At 49.9% G+C, this 19108-nt stretch overlaps 1 protein-coding gene across 1 annotated transcript in view; it reads left to right on the top strand.

The window, feature by feature from the left end:
* The first annotated feature begins 7436 nt into the window (after positions 1–7436).
* Positions 7437–19108, top strand: part of LOC130128608 (gamma-enolase) — a 29181-nt gene continuing 17509 nt past the window's right edge. Inside the window, exons 1-6 of the mRNA XM_056298265.1 lie at positions 7437–7485; positions 8269–8402; positions 9121–9212; positions 10087–10217; positions 11445–11642; positions 16562–16763. Coding sequence (XP_056154240.1) covers positions 7452–7485; positions 8269–8402; positions 9121–9212; positions 10087–10217; positions 11445–11642; positions 16562–16763 — 791 coding nt within the window. The 5' untranslated portion in view covers positions 7437–7451. The remainder of the gene's footprint in view (positions 7486–8268; positions 8403–9120; positions 9213–10086; positions 10218–11444; positions 11643–16561; positions 16764–19108) is intronic.

Here is a 19108-nt window from a genome sequence, read left to right as displayed (position 1 = left end):
AAGTTTAGATGCTCACACACACACACACACACACACACACACACACACACACACACACACACACACACACACACACACACAGAGTAGTGTGTGATGTGTTCAGTACCTGGCTGTGGTATCATCATTTCTCCAGCTGAACGATGTTGGGGTTGACTGGGCTGAAAGTAAAGCTAGACTGGACTGTAACATGACGCTGACGGGCGGGATGATACGACGGCACAGGGACGTCCAGTCAGATGCTGAAACACACACATCTTCTGTCCCTCATGTTCTGGTTCCCTCTCTCAGGTGTTCTGGTTCCCCCTCTCAGGTGTTCTGGTTCCCCCTCTCAGATGTTCTGGTTCCCTCTCTCAGGTGTTCTGGTTTCCTCTCTCAGGTGTTCTGGTTCCCTCTCTCAGGTGTTCTGATTCCCTCTCTCAGATGTTCTGGTTCCCTCTCTCAGGTGTTCTGATTCCCTCTCTCACATATTCTGATTCCCTCTCTCAGGTGTTCTGGTTCCCTCTCTCAGCTGTTCTGGCTCCCTCTCTCAGGTGTTCTGGTTCCCTCTCTCAGGTGTTCTGGTTCCCTCTCTCAGGTGTTCTGGTTCCCTTTTTCAGATGTTCTGATTCCCTCTCTCAGATGTGCTGGTTTCCTCTCTCAGGTGTTCTGGTTCCCTCTTTCAGGTGTTCTGGTTCCCTCTCTCAGGTGTTCTGATTCCCTCTCTCACATATTCTGATTCCCTCTCTCAGGTGTTCTGGTTCCCTCTCTCAGCTGTTCTGGTTCCCTCTCTCAGGTGTTCTGGTTCCCTCTCTCAGATGTTCTGGTTCCCTCTCTCAGGTGTTCTGATTCACTCTCTCACATATTCTGATTCCCTCTCTCAGGTGTTCTGGTTCCCTCTCTCAGGTGTTCTGGTTCCCTTATTCAGATGTTCTGATTCCCTCTCTCAGATGTGCTGGTTTCCTCTCTCAAGTGTTCTGGTTCCCTCTCTCAGATGTTCTGGTTCCCTCTGTCAGGTGTTCTGATTCCCTCTCTCACATATTCTGATTCCCTCTCTCAGGTGTTCTGGCTCCCTCTCTCAGGTGTTCTGGTTCCCTCTCTCAGGTGTTCTGGCTCCCTCTCTCAGGTGTTCTGGTTCCCTCTCTCAGGTGTTCTGCTTCCCTCTCTCAGATGTTCTGGTTCCCTCTCTCAGCTGTTCTGGCTCCCTCTCTCAGGTGTTCTGGTTCCCTCTCTCAGATGTTCTGATTCCCTCTCTCAGATGTTCTGGCTACCCTCTGTCAGATGTGCTAGTTTCCTCTCTCAGGTGTTCTGATTCCCTCTCTCACATATTCTGATTCCCTCTCTCAGGTGTTTTGGTTCCCTCTCTCAGATGTTCTGGTTTCCTCTTCAGGTGTTTTGGTTCCCTCTCTCAGGTGTTCTGGTTCCCTCTCTCAGGTGTTCTGGTTCCCTCTTTTAGGTGTTCTGGTTCCCTCTCTCAGATGTTCTGATTCCCTCTCTCACGTATTCTGGTTCCCTCTCTCAGGTGTTCTGGGTTCCTCTTTCAGGTGTTCTGATTCCCTCTCTCAGGTGTTCTGGTTCCCTCTCTCAAGTGTTCTGGCTCCCTCTCTCAGGTGTTCTGGTTCCCTCTTTCAGGTGTTCTGATTCCCTCTCTCAGATGTGCTGGTTTCCTCTCTCAGGTGTTCTGGTTCCCTCTTTCAGGTGTTCTGATTCCCTCTCTCAGATGTTCTGGCTCCCTCTCTCAGATGTTCTGGTTCCCTCTCTCAGGTGTTCTGGTTCCCTCTCTCAGATGTTCTGATTCCCTCTCTCAGATGTTCTGGCTCCCCTCTCTCAGATGTGCTGGTTTCCTCTCTCAGGTGTTCTGATTCCCTCTCTCACATATTCTGATTCCCTCTCTCAGGTGTTCTGGTTCCCTCTCTCAGATGTTCTGGTTTCCTCTTCAGGTGTTTTGGTTCCCTCTCTCAGATGTTCTGGTTTCCTCTTCAGGTGTTTTGGTTCCCTCTCTCAGGTGTTCTGGTTCCCTCTCTCAGGTGTTCTGGTTCCCTCTTTCAGGTGTTCTGGTTCCCTCTCTCAGATGTTCTGATTCCCTCTCTCACGTATTCTGGTTCCCTCTCTCAGGTGTTCTGGTTTCCTCTTTCAGGTGTTCTGATTCCCTCTCTCAGGTGTTCTGGTTCCCTCTCTCAGATGTTCTGGTTTCCTCTTCAGGTGTTTTGGTTCCCTCTCTCAGATGTTCTGGTTTCCTCTTCAGGTGTTTTGGTTCCCTCTCTCAGGTGTTCTGGTTCCCTCTCTCAGGTGTTCTGGTTCCCTCTTTCAGGTGTTCTGGTTCCCTCTCTCAGATGTTCTGATTCCCTCTCTCACGTATTCTGGTTCCCTCTCTCAGGTGTTCTGGTTTCCTCTTTCAGGTGTTCTGATTCCCTCTCTCAGGTGTTCTGGTTCCCTCTCTCAAGTGTTCTGGCTCCCTCTCTCAGGTGTTCTGGTTCCCTCTTTCAGGTGTTCTGATTCCCTCTCTCAGATGTGCTGGTTTCCTCTCTCAGGTGTTCTGGTTCCCTCTTTCAGGTGTTCTGATTCCCTCTCTCAGATGTTCTGGCTCCCTCTCTCAGATGTTCTGGTTCCCTCTCTCAGGTGTTCTGATTCCCTCTCTCAGATGTTCTGGTTCCCTCTCTCAGGTGTTCTGGTTCCCTCTCTCAGGTGTTCTGATTCCCTCTCTCAGATGTTCTGATTCCCTCTCTCAGGTGTTCTGGTTCCCTCTCTCAGGTGTTCTGGTTCCCTGTCTCAGGTTTTCTGATTCCCTCTCTCAGGTGTTCTGGTTCCCTCTCTCAGGTGTTCTGATTCCCTCTCTCAGATGTTCTGGTTCCCTCTCTCAGGTGTTCTGATTCCCTCTCTCAGATGTTCTGATTCCCTCTCTCAGGTGTTCTGGTTCCCTCTCTCAGGTGTTCTGATTCCCTCTCTCAGATGTTCTGGTTCCCTCTCTCAGGTGTTCTGATTCCCTATCTCAGCTGTTCTGATTCCCTCTCTCAGGTGTTCTGGTTCCCTCTCTCAGGTGTTCTGATTCCCTCTCTCAGATGTTCTGGTTCCCTCTCTCAGGTGTTCTGGTTTCCTCTCTCAGGTGTTCTGGCTCCCTGTCTCAGGTTTTCTGATTCCCTCTCTCAGATGTTCTGGTTCCCTCTCTCAGGTGTTCTGGTTCCCTCTCTCAGATGTTCTGATTCCCTCTCTCAGGTGTTCTGGTTCCCTCTCTCAGATGTTCTGGTTCCCTCTCTCAGGTGTTCTGGTTTCCTCTCTCAGGTGTTCTGGTTCCCTGTCTCAGGTTTTCTGATTCCCTCTCTCAGATGTTCTGATTCCCTCTCTCAGATGTTCTGGTTCCCTCTCTCAGGTGTTCTGGTTCCCTCTCTCAGGTGTTCTGATTCCCTCTCTCAGATGTTCTGGTTCCCTCTCTCAGATGTTCTGGTTCCCTCTCTCAGGTGTTCTGATTCCCTCTCTCAGATGTTCTGATTCCCTCTCTCAGATGTTCTGATTCCCTCTCTCAGGTGTTCTGATTCCCTCTCTCAGATGTTCTGGTTTCCTCTCTGATGTTCTGGTTCCCTCTCTCAGGTGTTCTGATTCCCTCTCTCAGATATTCTGATTCCCTCTCTCAGGTTTTCTGATTCCCTCTCTCAGATGTTCAGGTTCCCTCTCTCAGGTGTTCTGGTTCCCTCTCTCAGCTGTTCTGGCTCCCTCTCTCAGGTGTTCTGGTTCCCTCTCTCAGGTGTTCTGGTTCCCTCTCTCAGATGTTCTGATTCCCTCTCTCAGGTGTTCTGATTCCCTCTCTCAGATGTTCTGATTCCCTCTCTCAGATGTTCTGGTTCCCTCTCTCAGATGTTCTGATTCCCTCTCTCAGATGTTCTGGTTTCCTCTCTCTGATGTTCTGGTTCCCTCTCTCAGGTGTGTTCAGGGCTGCTGTGCCCAGCGGAGCATCCACAGGAATCTATGAAGCTCTGGAGCTCCGAGACGGAGACAAGAGTCGCTACAAGGGCAAAGGTGTGTACATGGATGGATGGATAGGTATAGATAGACTAAGATGGATAGATAGATAGATCTAACCCATCTTCCCGTCTTACCTCCAGGTGTTTTGAAGGCGGTCGGGCACATCAATGACACTTTGGGTCCGGCTCTCATCGCCTCGGTGAGACGACACATCATCATCATCATCATCATCGCCATCATCATCACTGTCTACCAACCCTGCAGAGTGCATCCACAGCCACAGTATACTTCATAACCGCCTGCACACTGGACACCATATAGAAATAGTCGGGGACACGTGTTACTCTTCATCACCCAGGAGAGTGCTCCTCTTTGGGCTGATTGTGTTTAGTCGGGACACTTACTGATCTGCAGAGCTCCAACACGTCTGGCCAGGAGACTCAGAATCAATCAGTGTGTACAGAGTGGTGTGAAGGAGACAGAATACATATCTACTCTGTGTGGTGGGGGGGAGGGGGGGGCAGTGGTCCACACTCAGGTTAGTAATGTGAGGCAGTGAGAGACACACAGACTAGTGGACTAACAGACCTCAGAAAACACAACCATTCATGTTTTAATTACCACCGATAACGTCTATCTCTGTGTGGATGGTCCCACTGATTTGTCTGTTTTCCTCCGAGCTCTGCACCTGATTTATTTTTATTGACTTATTTGACTTTTGTGTCAATATGATTTTAATATCATCGATAGACATTAAGGTAGACAGAGAGAGAGAGAGCGACAGAGTGAGAGAGCAAGAGAGAGAGAGCGATAGAGAGGGAGAGAGGGGGGAGAGAGAGCGAGAGAGGGGAGAGGGGGGAGAGAGAGCGAGAGAAAGAGTGAAAGAGAGAGGGAGAGAGAGAGAGGGAGGGAAAGAGAGAGCAAGAGAGAGAGAGAGAGCGATAGAGAGAAGGAGAGAGAGAGCGAGAGAGCGCTAGAGAGGGAGAGAGGGAGGGAGAGAGAGTGATAGAGAGAGGGAGAGAGAGAGCGATAGAGAGAGGGAGAGAGGGAGAGAGGGAGGGAGAGAGAGCGATAGAGGGAGAGAGAGAGAGAGAGCGATAGAGAGAGGGAGAGAGAGAGGGCGATAGATAGAGAGGGAGGGAGCGAGAGAGCGAGAGCAAGCGAGAGCAAGTGAGAGCGAGCGAGAGCGAGCGAGGGAGGGAGGGAGAGAGTGAGGGAGGGAGGGAGGGAGTGAGGGAGGGAGGGAGGGAGAGAGAGAGGGATGTTGTTTTGCCTCGTTATCTTCTGCTTTAGAAATGCACCAAGCTAATAAAGCATCACTGAGTTGACAGAGAGAGAGAGAGAGAGAGAGTGTGTCAGATAGCAAAGACAGGCACATTTATCTGTATGATTCTGTGTGTGTGTGTGTGTGTGTGTGTGTGTGTGTGTGTGTGTGTGTGTGTGTGTGTGTGTGTGTGTGTGTGTGTGTGTGTGTGTGTGTGTGTGTGCATATAGTTGAAGCCTTGGCAGTGGTGCCGCATGGGTAATTTCCACAGACGGAGGTGTTTGTTGGAATATAAATGTTAGCGTTCAGTGGCCCAGTAAAAGTAACACAGAAGCAGTTCAGCAGCTTATGAACATCACATCACAGTGCAGCAAGGCGAGGCCGAGATGCTGAGGATGCTGAGGATGCTGTGGATGCTGTGGATGGATGCTGTGGATGCTGAGGATGCTGTGGATGGATGCTGGGATGCTGTGGATGCTGTGGATGCTGTGGATGCTGAGGATGCTGAGGATGCTGAGGATGCTGTGGCTGGATGCTGTGGATGGATGCTGTGGATGCATGCTGTGGATGCTGAGGATGCTGTGGATGGATGCTGTGGATGCTGAGGATGCTGTGGATGGATGCTGGGATGCTGGGATGCTGTGGCTGGATGCTGTGGATGCATGCTGTGGATGGATGCTGTGGATGGATGCTGGGATGCTGTGGCTGGATGCTGGGATGCTGTGACTGGATGCTGTGATACTGTGGCTGGATGCTGTGGATGGATGCTGTGGATGGATGTTGTGGATGCTGTGGATGGATGCTGAGATGCTGTGGCTGGATGCTGTGGATGGATGCTGGGATGCTGTGGCTGGATGCTGTGGATGGATGCTGTGGCTGGATGCTGTGGATGGATGCTGGGATGCTGTGGCTGGATGCTGTGGATGGATGCTGTGGATGGATGTTGTGGATGCTGTGGATGGATGCTGAGATGCTGTGGCTGGATGCTGTGGATGGATGCTGGGATGCTGTGGCTGGATGCTGTGGATGGATGCTGTGGCTGGATGCTGTGGATGGATGCTGGGATGCTGTGGATGGATGCTGAGATGCTGTGGATGGATGCTGTGGATGGATGCTGGGATGCTGTGGATGGATGCTGTGGCTGGATGCTGTGGATGGATGCTGGGATGCTGTGGCTGGATGCTGTGGATGGATGCTGAGATGCTGTGGATGGATGCTGTGGATGGATGCTGGGATGCTGTGGATGGATGCTGTGGCTGGATGCTGTGGATGGATGCTGGGATGCTGTGGCTGGATGCTGTGGATGGATGCTGGGATGCTGTGGATGGATGCTGTGGATGCTGGGATGCTGTGGCTGGATGCTGTGGCTGGATGCTGGGATGCTGTGGATGGATGCTGGGATGCTGTGGATGGATGCTGTGGATGGATGCTGGGATGCTGTGGCTGGATGCTGTGGATGGATGCTGGGATGCTGTGGATGGATGTTGTGGATGCTGGGATGCTGTGGCTGGATGCTGTGGCTGGATGCTGGGATGCTGTGGATGGATGCTGGGATGCTGTGGATGGATGCTGTGGCTGGATGCTGTGGATGGATGCTGGGATGCTGTGGCTGGATGCTGGGATGTTGTGATGCTGTGGATGGATGCTGGGATGCTGTGGCTGGATGCTGTGGCTGGATGCTGGTATGCTGTGGCTGGATGCTGGGATGCTGTGGATGGATGCTGTGGCTGGATGCTGTGGATGGATGCTGGGATGCTGTGGATGGATGCTGTGGATGGATGCTGTGGATGGATGCTGTGGATGGATGCTGTGGATGGATGCTGTGGCTGGATGCAGAGACACTCAAGAGATAATTTCTCTACATGCTCATCACCATTTTCCCACGTTAATGTTTTTGTATACTGAAGTTATCAACTGTTGTGCATTGGTTTCGAGATTACTGCACTTGTGTGTGTTGTTGTATTTGTGTGTGTGTGTGTGTGTATAAAACTCACGTTTACGTGTGTGTGTGTGTGTGTGTGTTTTGTAGTTATCCATGTATGTGTGTTTCCACTTGTCTGTGCACATGACGAACACACGTGTGTAGCCAATTATATGTCTGTGTTTTTGTGTGTCTCGTTGTTTGTCACATTTGTCCGTGTGTGTGTGTGTTTTGAAGAGTGTCTATACTTTGTGTGTCTGTATTCACATTCATATGTGTGTGTGTCTGTCCCTGCAGGGCGTCAGTGTGGTGGAACAGGAGCAGTTGGACAACATGATGATCGAGATGGACGGCACAGAAAACAAGTGTGAGTAAAACCTGGAGACCACCGACGGGGCGCTCGGGGGGGCACAGTGAGCCAACACACACACAGACACAGACACACACACACACACACACACACACACACACACACACACAGGGACTTGTAGTGCACCACGAGGCGACATGGCGAACCGCTCGACTAAAGGGGGCCGACCCCCTGGCAAGCGGCCGGTGAGTCTCTTAGTAGGTTACAGCAGCAGCAGAAGTCCCCGTCTCGCTGTCCGTCCACTCCCCGAGCTAACCAGCTAACAGCCACATGCTGCTAGCGCCCCGCACCTACACCTACACCTACACCAGGCCAACGAGTGTGTGTGTGTGTTTTGATTTGGATTTCCCTCCCCTCTTGTTCTCCCCAATTGTACTTGGCCAATCACCCCACTCTCCCGAGCCGTCCCGGTCTCTGCTCCACCCCCCTCTGCCCATCCGGGGAGGGCTGCAGACTACCACATGCCTCCTCCCATACATGTGGAGTCACCAGCCGCTTCCTTTCACCTGACAGTGAGGAGTTTCACCGGGGGGACGTAGCACGTGGGAGGATCACGCTACCCCCCCAGTTCCCCCTCCCCTCCCCCCTGAACAGCCACCCCCTAACCGACCAGAGGAGGCGCTAGTGCAGCGACCAGGACACATGCCCGGACGCCCCATTTGGTGTGTTGTTAAAAATATGGCTGCTCTGGACTGACAGTAAAGTAAATGAAGAGTGTGAACGTAATCTCTGCTCCTCCGTTTGGGTCTGTCTGTTTCTCCTTCTCTCTCCTGACAACAGCCCAGTTCGGAGCCAACGCCATCCTGGGAGTGTCTCTGGCCATCTGTAAGGCCGGCGCGTCAGAGAAAGACGTCCCCCTGTACCGCCATATAGCCGACCTGGCTGGAAACACAGAGCTCGTGCTGCCAGTTCCTGTAAGTGACCCACTGCCCGCTCCCAGAGAGCAAAACCTGCTGTGGCCCGGACCCGTCCCAGACCCGACACTTTCATCCGGCCCACATACCGCGTGGAATGATGGCACTTGGGCGGTCCACTCCCGTTTGCCAGATCTGGGCCAGAACCGAGCCGTAGCAATGCCGCATGTGCCACATATTTGCCAAAGGTGGCCATATTTGTTTTGTGATATTTGGGCCATATTCACCATTTACCACACGGGCCACTTCAGGGTCACATCCAGACCACATGTTGCCCAGGGCACCGCGTCTTTGCCAAAAAAGGCCCACATGTGACTTGGCATATTTGGGCCATATTTGCTGTTATACATGTGGGCCACTTCAGGCTCACATCCATTTGGTCAGGGCCAGAAGAAGGCCACCAGTGCCGCATCACTGCCTGAAGTGGCCCACATCCGGATGCTATCTGGGCTACCTTCAGGTCCACTGTGTGGTCCACCTCACATCTATTGCACAACACTCCGAATACATCACACATCCACGGGCTGGATTATCGATTTGCTGTTGTCCTTGCAAACGGCTGCTTTCTCCCATGGACTGCAAATCACAGCCAAAGCTAATTAATTACACATTCGGTTGTTATAGATTTTAAAAAAAAATCAATATAATTAACTGCAAACACTTTGAGCGTCTGCTTTAATCCGGACAAGCTTTCCTGTGTGCTATCTTTCCTCCGCAGGCCTTCAACGTGATCAACGGAGGCTCGCACGCCGGCAACAAGCTGGCCATGCAGGAGTTCATGGTTCTTCCTGTGGGGGCAGAGTCTTTCAAGTGAGGGCTCACTGCCTACATACTTCATGACACTATGGTATTAGAATAACTAGATAAAGTAGAAACAAATCAGAACAACCAATTAATCTACTACTACTACTACTACTTCCGGCTGCTCCCGTTAGGGGTCGCCATAGCGGATCATCCGCTTATTTATGATCCGCATATTTGACTTGGCGAAGATTTTACGCCGGATGCCCTCCCCATTTGTCCAGGCTTGTGCATCCTCAGTGGCTGGGTTAGAATAACCAATTAATAACTAATAGAAAATGAATAAATAACTAATTAATAATAACCAATAATTAATTAAGTAATCAATAACGAATAACTCCATTAGAAGCTATTGTAATTTAGTTATTCGTTATTGATTGCTTAATTATTAATTAAAGGGCTAATTATTCTAATTTAAGGGCTACCAGGAGGACATATTGGTAGCCCTTTAATTGCAGGCCATCCATTACACAGAAATAACATACATGTAGCTGAGCTATGATCAAATGAAGGTAATTGCTAATGTCCTGCCTAGCAACAGAGCCACGGTGAAGACGTTCAATATTCCCCTTATCGTCCCCTTCAGCACATAATTACTGTTCATCCCCGAGACACAAAGAGCCACAGCTCTTGTGTTTGTTGTTCATATACTCCGTATAGTGTTCAGTGCGTATAGAAGAAGTAACGAGGAGGACAACACCTTTCTCGTTCCCCGGGACCGAACCCCGACCCCCCTTAAGAAGAATTAGATAACAGTCCTCTGATGGAGCTAGTAAACTACCTCGACTACGTCTACTCTCACGTCTCCTGCCTCGTTGTTTTCTAACTCCACACCTCCCTCTTTCCTCCCTCCCTCCTTCCTCCTCCTCCACCCGTCCCCCAGAGAGGCGTTGAGGATAGGAGCGGAGCTGTACCACACGCTGAAGGGGGTGATCCAGGAGAAGTACGGCCGGGACGCCATCAACGTAGGGGACGAGGGGGGCTTCGCTCCCAACATCCTGGAGAACAGCGAAGGTATGGAGACGGCGAGAGCAAAGAAGCGGTGACGTCACGCCGGTACTACCACCCACGATACGCATCATAAGATAACGTCCTGGCGTTTTCCTACAAAGAATACCGCCAGGACGGGGGGGGGTGGGTGGGGGTTGGGGGGTGGGGTACACATCCAACTGAAGGTAGCAGGGAAAGGTGGGCGTCCGGGTAGCGGAGCGGTCTGGTCTGTTGCCTTGCTGCTGCACTCAAAGCTCAAACTAGCGGGGGGGGGTCTTTCTCCCCCCCCTTTTTCTCCCCAATTGTACCCGGCCAGTTACCCCGCTCTTCCGAGCCGTCCCGGTTGCTGCTCCACCCCCCTCTGCTGACCCGGGGGAGGGCTGCAGACTACCACATGCCTCCTCCCATACATGTGGAGTCACCAGCCGCTTCTTCTCACCTGACAGTGAGGAGTTTCCCCGGGGGGGACGTAGCACGTGGGAGGATCAACCAACCCCCCCCAGTTCACCCTCCCGACCACAGGGGGCGCTAGTGCAGCGACCAGGACACACACCCACATCCGGCTTCCCACCCGCAGACACGGCCAATTGCGTCTCTAAGGAGGCCCGACCAAGCCGGGGGGGGGGGTAACACGGGGATTCGAACCGGCGATCCCCGTGTTGGCAGGCAACGGAACAGACCGCCGCGCCACCCGGACGCCCCCACTGCAGTTTCATTTCTCAATGTTTTTCATCTCCGAGCTTTTTAAAATGTGTTCTGTAAGGGCCTTTTCACTACCCATGTAAATCACGTTGACGTTGTCGTTGTAGTACACGACATGTGACTCGAGCAATATCTGATTATCTTGGACCGTTGCCAGGCAACCTGAACACAATCATTTTCCTGCGCGGCATGCTAACTGGTGTAGGTCTACACACGTTACCGCTGGCTAGCTACTTTGTATCATGTACGTTAGTCTGGACGTTTCCATTTATTGTGCAACCAGTGAAGTAATATATCCATCTTTGCTGTGCAACTTTGTTACAATCTGATATTGATAACGACTGTTAATGCAGCCTAATTAAGGGTTATTGATAGAGCACACGTGCGGCGGCGTGATACATAGTGTAGTTAAAAGTCCCAGTGCGGTGATACTGAATATCAGCACTCACGGGAGGCCTCTTGTCCAATCAAATGACTTGGTTGGAACTAACTGGTGTATAAATATAAAGTAACTCACCCTGCCATGGCCTCATCTGATCCCTCTCCCAGCCCTGGACCTGCTGCAGACCGCCATAGAGAAGGCGGGCTTCACAGATAAGGTGGTGGTGGGCATGGACGTGGCTGCCTCAGAGTTCTACCGCGACGGAAAATACGACCTGGACTTCAAGTCTCCACCGGATCCGGAGCGACACATCACCGGCGAAGAGCTGGCTGACATCTACCAGGGCTTCGTCAACAACTACCCAGGTGACCAAGGACACGAATGTCGTTTGCTTCCGTTTCTCGCGGATTCAGGGGTGACCCTGATAGACCACGGCAGCATCCTGGTCAGACCAGGACCATGGTAGACGAGATAAACTCTTCCCCTTTTACTTGTTGTTTGACCTGGTTCCGTGTCCTCGGTAGATTTTATTTCTACTTTGTTCCTGCTATTGAGAGCAAACCTGCCACATACTTGGCTTGTTCTTTGTTCAGCCCCTCTTCCCTGTAAAACTTGATTTTTCTCCTTTTCATTCATTCATGTCATAAAAAAGTAGGTGTGGTCGGGCGTCCCCACAGACACAGTTGGCCGTGTCTGTGGGTGGGAAGCCAGACGTGGGTATGTGTCCTGGTCGCTGCAGTAGCGCCTCCTCTGGTCAGTCGAGCCGCCTGTTCGGGGGGGAGGGGGAAGCGGGGGGAATAGCGTGATCCTCCTACGTGCTACATCCCCCTGGCGAAACTCCCCACTGTCAGGTGAAACTCCCCACTGGCAGGTGAAACTCCCCACTGTCAGGTGAAACTCCCCACTGTTAGGTGAAACGCCCCACTGTCAGGTGAAACGCCCCACTGTCAGGTGAAACTCCCCACTGTCAGCTGAAACTCCTCACTGTTAGGTGAAACTCCCCACTGTCAGGTGAAACTCATCACGGTCGGGTGAAACTCCCCACTTTCAGGTGAAACTCCCCACTGTTAGGTGAAACTCCCCACTGTCAGGTGAAACTCCTCACTGTCAGCTGAAACTCCTCACTGTTAGGTGAAACTCCCCACTGTTAGGTGAAACTCCTCACTGTCAGGGGAAACTCCCCACTGTTAGGTGAAACTCCTCACTGTCAGGTGAAACTCCCCACTGGCAGGTGAAACTCCCCACTGGCAGGTGAAACTCCTCACTGTCAGCTGAAACTCCTCACTGTCAGCTGAAACTCCCCACTGTCAGCTGAAACTCCTCACTGTTAGGTGAAAATCCCCACTGTTAGGTGAAACTCCTCACTGTCAGGTGAAACTCCCCACTGGCAGGTGAAACTCCTCAGTTAGGTGAAACTCCTCACTGTTAGCTGAAACTCCTCACTGTTAGGTGAAACTCCTCACTGTCAGGGGAAACTCCCCACTGTTAGGTGAAACTCCTCACTGTCAGGTGAAACTCCCCACTGTCAGGTGAAACTCCCAACTGTCTGCTAAAACTCCCCACTGTTAGGTGAAACTCCTCTGTTAGGTGAAACTCCCCACTGTCAGCTAAAACTCCCCACTGTTAGGTGAAACTCCGCTGTCAGATGAAACCCCACACTGTCAGGTGAAACTCCTCACTGTCAGCTGAAACTCCCCACTGTTAGGTGAAACTCCCCACTGTCAGGTGAAACTCCTCACTGTTAGGTGAAAAAAAGCGGCTGGCAACTCCACAGGTACCGGAGGAGACATGTGGTAGTTTGCAGCCCTGCCCGGATCAGCAGAGCGGGTGGAGCAACGACTGGGGCAGCTCAGAAGAGTGGGGTAATTGGCCAGCGACTGGGGCAGCTCAGAAGAGTGGGGTAATTGGCCGGGTGCAATTGGGGAGAAAAAAAGGAAGGGGGGGGGGAAATAAAAATAAAAAGGTAAGTAAATGAATAAATCAAACTGTCCAAAAGCTCTGAAATATCTGTAGTAAACGTTATCCAGCCCTGCTCGTCAACCCAGCAGGATGTCCCGCCTACACAGCGGGGGGGGGGGGTTCAGCATGGGGGAGGCAGACCCGAGTATCTGAAGTGTACATTCTGTGGGTTGTTTTGATGTGTTTAATCTGACGTGGCAGACGGGCGGGCTCCGCCACACCTTCCGAAGGAAAGCCTCCGCTGTCACAGGGACAGATTCGTTGGCTTTAACGTAACAGACGGAACGATCTCACTCCGAATTACGGCCTCCCGTCAATCATCTTCCTTTTGACACCAAGAGTCATCAGGGGTCCCTGATGTTCCCAGTGGCACCCCGATAATGACAACACAAAATGTTTCTGTTTAAAAATGGCTGCAGTTAGCCTCAAACTCAAGTTGTCATACAAATTATCCGTCCATCCATCCATCCGTCCGTCCATCCATCCGTCCATCCGTCCGTCCATCCATCCATCCGTCCGTCTATCCATCCATCCGTCCATCCGTCCATCCATCCGTCTATCCATCCATCCATCCGTCCATCCGTCCATCCGTCCATCCGTCCGTCCGTCCGTCCGTCCATCCGTCCGTCCGTCTATCCGTCCGTCCATCCGTCCGTCCGTCTATCCATCCGTCCGTCCATCCATCCGTCCATCCGTCCGTCCGTCCGTCCGTCCGTCCGTCCGTCCGTCCGTCCATCCGTCCATCTGTCCATCCATCCATCCGTCCATCCGTCCATCCGTCCATCCGTCCATCCGTCCGTCCGTCTATCCGTCCGTCCATCCGTCCGTCTATCCATCCGTCCGTCCATCCATCCGTCCATCCATCCATCCGTCCGTCCGTCCGTCCGTCCATCCGTCCATCTGTCCATCCATCCATCCGTCCATCCGTCTATCCATCCGTCCATCCGTCCGTCTATCCATCCGTCCGTCCATCCATCCGTCCGTCCATCCATCCGTCCGTCCATCCGTCCATCCGTCCATCCGTCCATCCGTCCATCCGTCCATCCAGCCATCCATCCATCCAGCCGTCCATCCATGATCCAAACCGCTTATGCGGCTCTCAGGGTCGTGGGATACTGGAGCCTGTCCCAGCAGTCATTGGGCAGCAGGCGGGGAGACACCCTGGACAGGCCGCCAGGCCATCACAGGGCCCACACACCCCCACACACACACACCCCCACACACCCCCCCACACACACACACACACACACACACACACACACACACCTAGGGACAATGTAGTACGGCTGATCCACCTGACCTACATGTCTTTGGACTGTGGGAGGAACCCGGAGCACCCGGAGGAAACCCACAGAGACACGGGGAGAACATGCAAACTCCACACAGAGGACGACCCGGGACGACCCCCAAGGCTGGACAACCCCGGGGGGCTCGAACCTTCTTGCTGTGAGGCCACCGCGCCAACCGCCGTGCCGCCCCAACCCAGATAACCACAACATAAAATGTTACCGTGTAAAAATGGCTCCAATTAGCCTCAACCTCGAGTTGTCATACAAATTAGACCGGAAACCCTAATTAAGTGTGAGAAGAGCATTTAGGGACGCCACATCCGTGGGCGAACAGATATTTCTGGACATTCAACTCGTTGCATTCAGCTTTAGTTCAGCGAGACGAGCTCGTTAAAACTGCATTAGTCCCCGTCAAGCTGGTTGGAATTCATCAACACATCGCCGGCCGGCAGACGAGGAGGGAGACACGGCGGCCTCGTCTGCTGACTCACTGTGACTGCTACACTGTCCGGTTCTGGCAGGGTTCAACACTACGAGCATGGGAAGACGAGCCGGCTGAGCAGAACGACCCGTCTGCCCCCATCCGACGGCCACACATTCGGCAGAGAATGGAGAGGCCGTCCACGGCGTCACACGGAAACACACCACCGGACATTATGGATCCGAGCAGGACCGAAAGGTTGAAGCAGTACTGAAGGCCGGGCGGCACGGTGGCGCAGTGGTCAGCGCCGTCGCCCCACAGCGAGAAGGTCCTGGGTTCGAGCCCCGGCTCGTCCTCTGTCAAAGACATGTAGGTCAGGTGGATCAGCTGGACTACATTGTCCCTAGGTGTGTGTGTGTGTGGGGGGGGCTGTGTGATGGCCTGGCAGCCTGTCCAGGGTGTCTCCCCGCCCAACGACTGCTGGGATAGGCTCCAGCATCCCGCGACCCTGAGAGCAGGATAAGCGGTTGGGATGATGGATGGATGGATCGATGGATGGATGGATGGATGGATGAATGGATGGATGGATGAACGGATGGATGGATGGATGGATGGATGGATGGATGGATGGATGGATGGATGGATGGATGGATGGATGGATGGATGGATGGATTACTGAAGGCCGGCAGTCTTCTACCCCCCTCTGAAGGGAGCTGCAAGTCAAAACTGTCATATATTTAAAAAATAGAGATTCAAATGAAGAGACTGATTCAGAGCGACTCCAGGTCCAGCGCGGAAGCGAGAGGCGTGGGGCCGTAGGGCGGTTTGAAGTCCCGTCTGAGCGACCAAACTCAAGCCCCGTACCTAGACCCCCGATCTGAATCACATGTCCACACATCTGCGAACGGGGTTTGAATCTGAGTTGCGAAACTCGGTTTTCAGGTGTTTTTGTTTGCCGTCCCGACCTGATAAAAGGGGAACCTGAGATGATCTGACCCACGGGTTTGTTCTGACGCGCTCGTGGGCTTTTCTACCCCTCACGTTTGCCTGACAGACGGCACCGAAGTGATTGGTACCTCCTTCCCCCAGTCCAGTCAAATGAGGCCCCCCCCCCAAAAAAAATTCCCCGGGGTCGTCCGGGTAGCATGGCGGTCTATTCCGTTCCCTACCAACACGGGGATCGCCGGTTCGAATCCCCGTGTTACCTCCGGCTTGGTCGGGCGTCCCTGAAGACTCAATTGGCTGTGTCTGTGGGTGGGGAGCCGGATGTGGGTGTGTGTCCTGGTCGCTGCACTAGCGCCTCCTCTGGTCAGTCAGGGTGCCTGTTCGGGGGGGGGGACTGGGGGGAATAGCATGATCCTCCCACACGCTACGTCACCCTGGTGAAACTCCTCACTGTCAGGTGAAAGGAAGCGGCTGGCGACTCCACATGTATGGGAGGAGACGTGGTAGTCTGCAGCCCTCCCCGGCTCAGCAGGGGGGGTGGAGCAGCGACCGGGACGGCTCAGAAGAGTGGAGTAATTGGCCGGATACAATTGTGGAGAAAAAATTCCTGTAAAAAAAAATCAGATTTGAGCTATTGGTCTGAAAACAGCCCTTTCCCCCTCCGTCCCAGTGGTGTCCATCGAGGACCCGTTCGACCAGGACGACTGGGAGGCATGGTCCCGCCTGACGGCCCAGGTGGGGATCCAGGTTGTGGGAGACGACCTGACGGTGACCAACCCCAAGAGAATAGAGAAGGCCGCAGAGGAGCGCGCCTGCAACTGCCTGCTGCTCAAAGTCAACCAGATAGGATCCGTGACCGAAGCCATCCAGGCGTAAGCACCAACTCTCTGATTGTGTTTCAGCACAGTTTTGGAAAAATATTACTGCAGTAGTGAAAAATATATTACTGCAATAATGGAAAATATATTACTGCAATAATGGAACATATATTACTGCAATGATGAAAAATATATTACTGCAATGATGAAAAATATATTACTGCAATAATGGAACATATATTACTGCAATGATGAAAAATATATTACTGCAATAATGGAATATATATTACTGTAATGATGGAATATACATTACTGCAATGATGAAAAATATATTACTACAATAATGAAAAATATATTACTGCAGTAGTGAAAAATATATTACTGCGATAATGACAATTTTTATTACTGCAATAATGGAAAATATATTACTGCAATAATGGAATATATATTACTGCAATAATTGAACATATATTACTGCAATAATGGAATATATATTACTGCAATAATGGAAAATATATATTACTGCAATAATGGAATATATATTACTGCAATAATGGAACATATATTACTGCAATAAGGAAAATATATTACTGCAATAATGGACCATATATTACTGCAATAAGGAATATATATTACTGCAATAATGGAACATATATTACTGCAATAAGGAAAATATATTACTGCAATAATGGAAAATATATTACTGCAATAATGGAAAAATATATTACTGCAATAATGAAAAATATATTACTGCAATAATGGAAAATATATTACTGCAATAATGGAATATATATTACTGCAATAACTGAAAATATATTACTGCAATAATGGAATATATATTACTGCAATAACTGAACATATATTACTGCAATAATGGAATACATATTACTGCAATAATTGAACATATATTACTGCAATAATGGAATATATATTACTGCAATAATGGAACATATATTACTGCAATAATGGAATATATATTACTGCAATAATGGAATATATATTACTGCAATAATGGAATATATATTACTGCAATAATGGAATATATATTACTGCAATAATGGAACATATATTACTGCAATAATGGAATATATATTACTGCAATAATGGAATATATATTACTGCAATAATGGAATATATATTACTGCAATAATGGAACATATATTACTGCAATAATGGAATATATATTACTGCAATAATGGAACATATATTACTGCAATAATGGAATATATATTACTGCAATAATGGAATATATATTACTGCAATAATGGAATATATATTACTGCAATAATGGAACATATATTACTGCAATAATGGAATATATATTACTGCAATAATGGAACATATATTACTGCAATAATGGAATATATAATACTGCAATAATGGAATATATATTACTGCAATAATGGAATATATATTACTGCAATAATGGAATATATATTACTGCAATAATGGAATATATATTACTGCAATAATGGAACATATATTACTGCAATAATGGAATATATATTACTGCAATAATGGAACATATATTACTGTAATAATGGAATATATATTACTGCAATAATGGAACATATATTACTGCAATAATGGAATATATATTACTGCAATAATGGAACATATATTACTGCAATAATGGAATATATATTACTGCAATAATGGAACATATATTACTGCAATAATGGAACATATATTACTGCAATAATGGAAAATATATTACTGCAATAATGGAACATATATTACTGCAATAATGGAACATATATTACTGCTGGCGTCGTGTGTGGCTGCCGCTTCTCCCCCTCGTAGCCCCCCTTCCCATCCTCCCCTGTATGTTTGTGTTATGTTTATCTGTCATCTTGTTTCACCCCGTTTATTGTAAAGCGAGTTTGAGTATTAGAAAAGCGCTGTATAAGTTGATTTATTATTATTATTATTTTTATTATTATTATTATTATTATTATTACTACTGCACTAATGGAAAGCTGGTGCATAGATGTAGGGCACGACTATTATGATCACAGTATCATAAAAAAAAAGAAAAACCACTAAAACATGTACTTAATAAGTGAATTTGGTAAATCATATCCTGTGGGTCATAGGTTCGATTCCCAGCAACAGCCAGGAGTCCGGTCAACGTGTCCTTGGGCAAGACACACAACAGCTACGTAATAATTCATTGTGCGTCACAGTGGCTTAGTGTCAGCTGAGTGAATGAGCTGTAACTCTGCAGGATCCATCTCAGGATTCACCGTCAGACCGCCGCCCGTCATGCTGCTGTGTGTTTTCTGAGGGCAGCGGTTTTGTTGTTTCGGGAGGCAGAAGCTAACCAGCCGTGGGAGGTCAGAGTTCATCGAGGAAAAACTGAAAACGATACCTTGTGACTCGAACCCAAGTGGTGTATT

Source organism: Lampris incognitus, chromosome 18 (genome assembly GCF_029633865.1).
Source record: "Lampris incognitus isolate fLamInc1 chromosome 18, fLamInc1.hap2, whole genome shotgun sequence".
NCBI lineage: Eukaryota > Metazoa > Chordata > Actinopteri > Lampriformes > Lampridae > Lampris > Lampris incognitus.
Note: the sequence above shows the minus strand (reverse complement) of the source record. Positions and strands in the feature narration are given on the sequence as shown.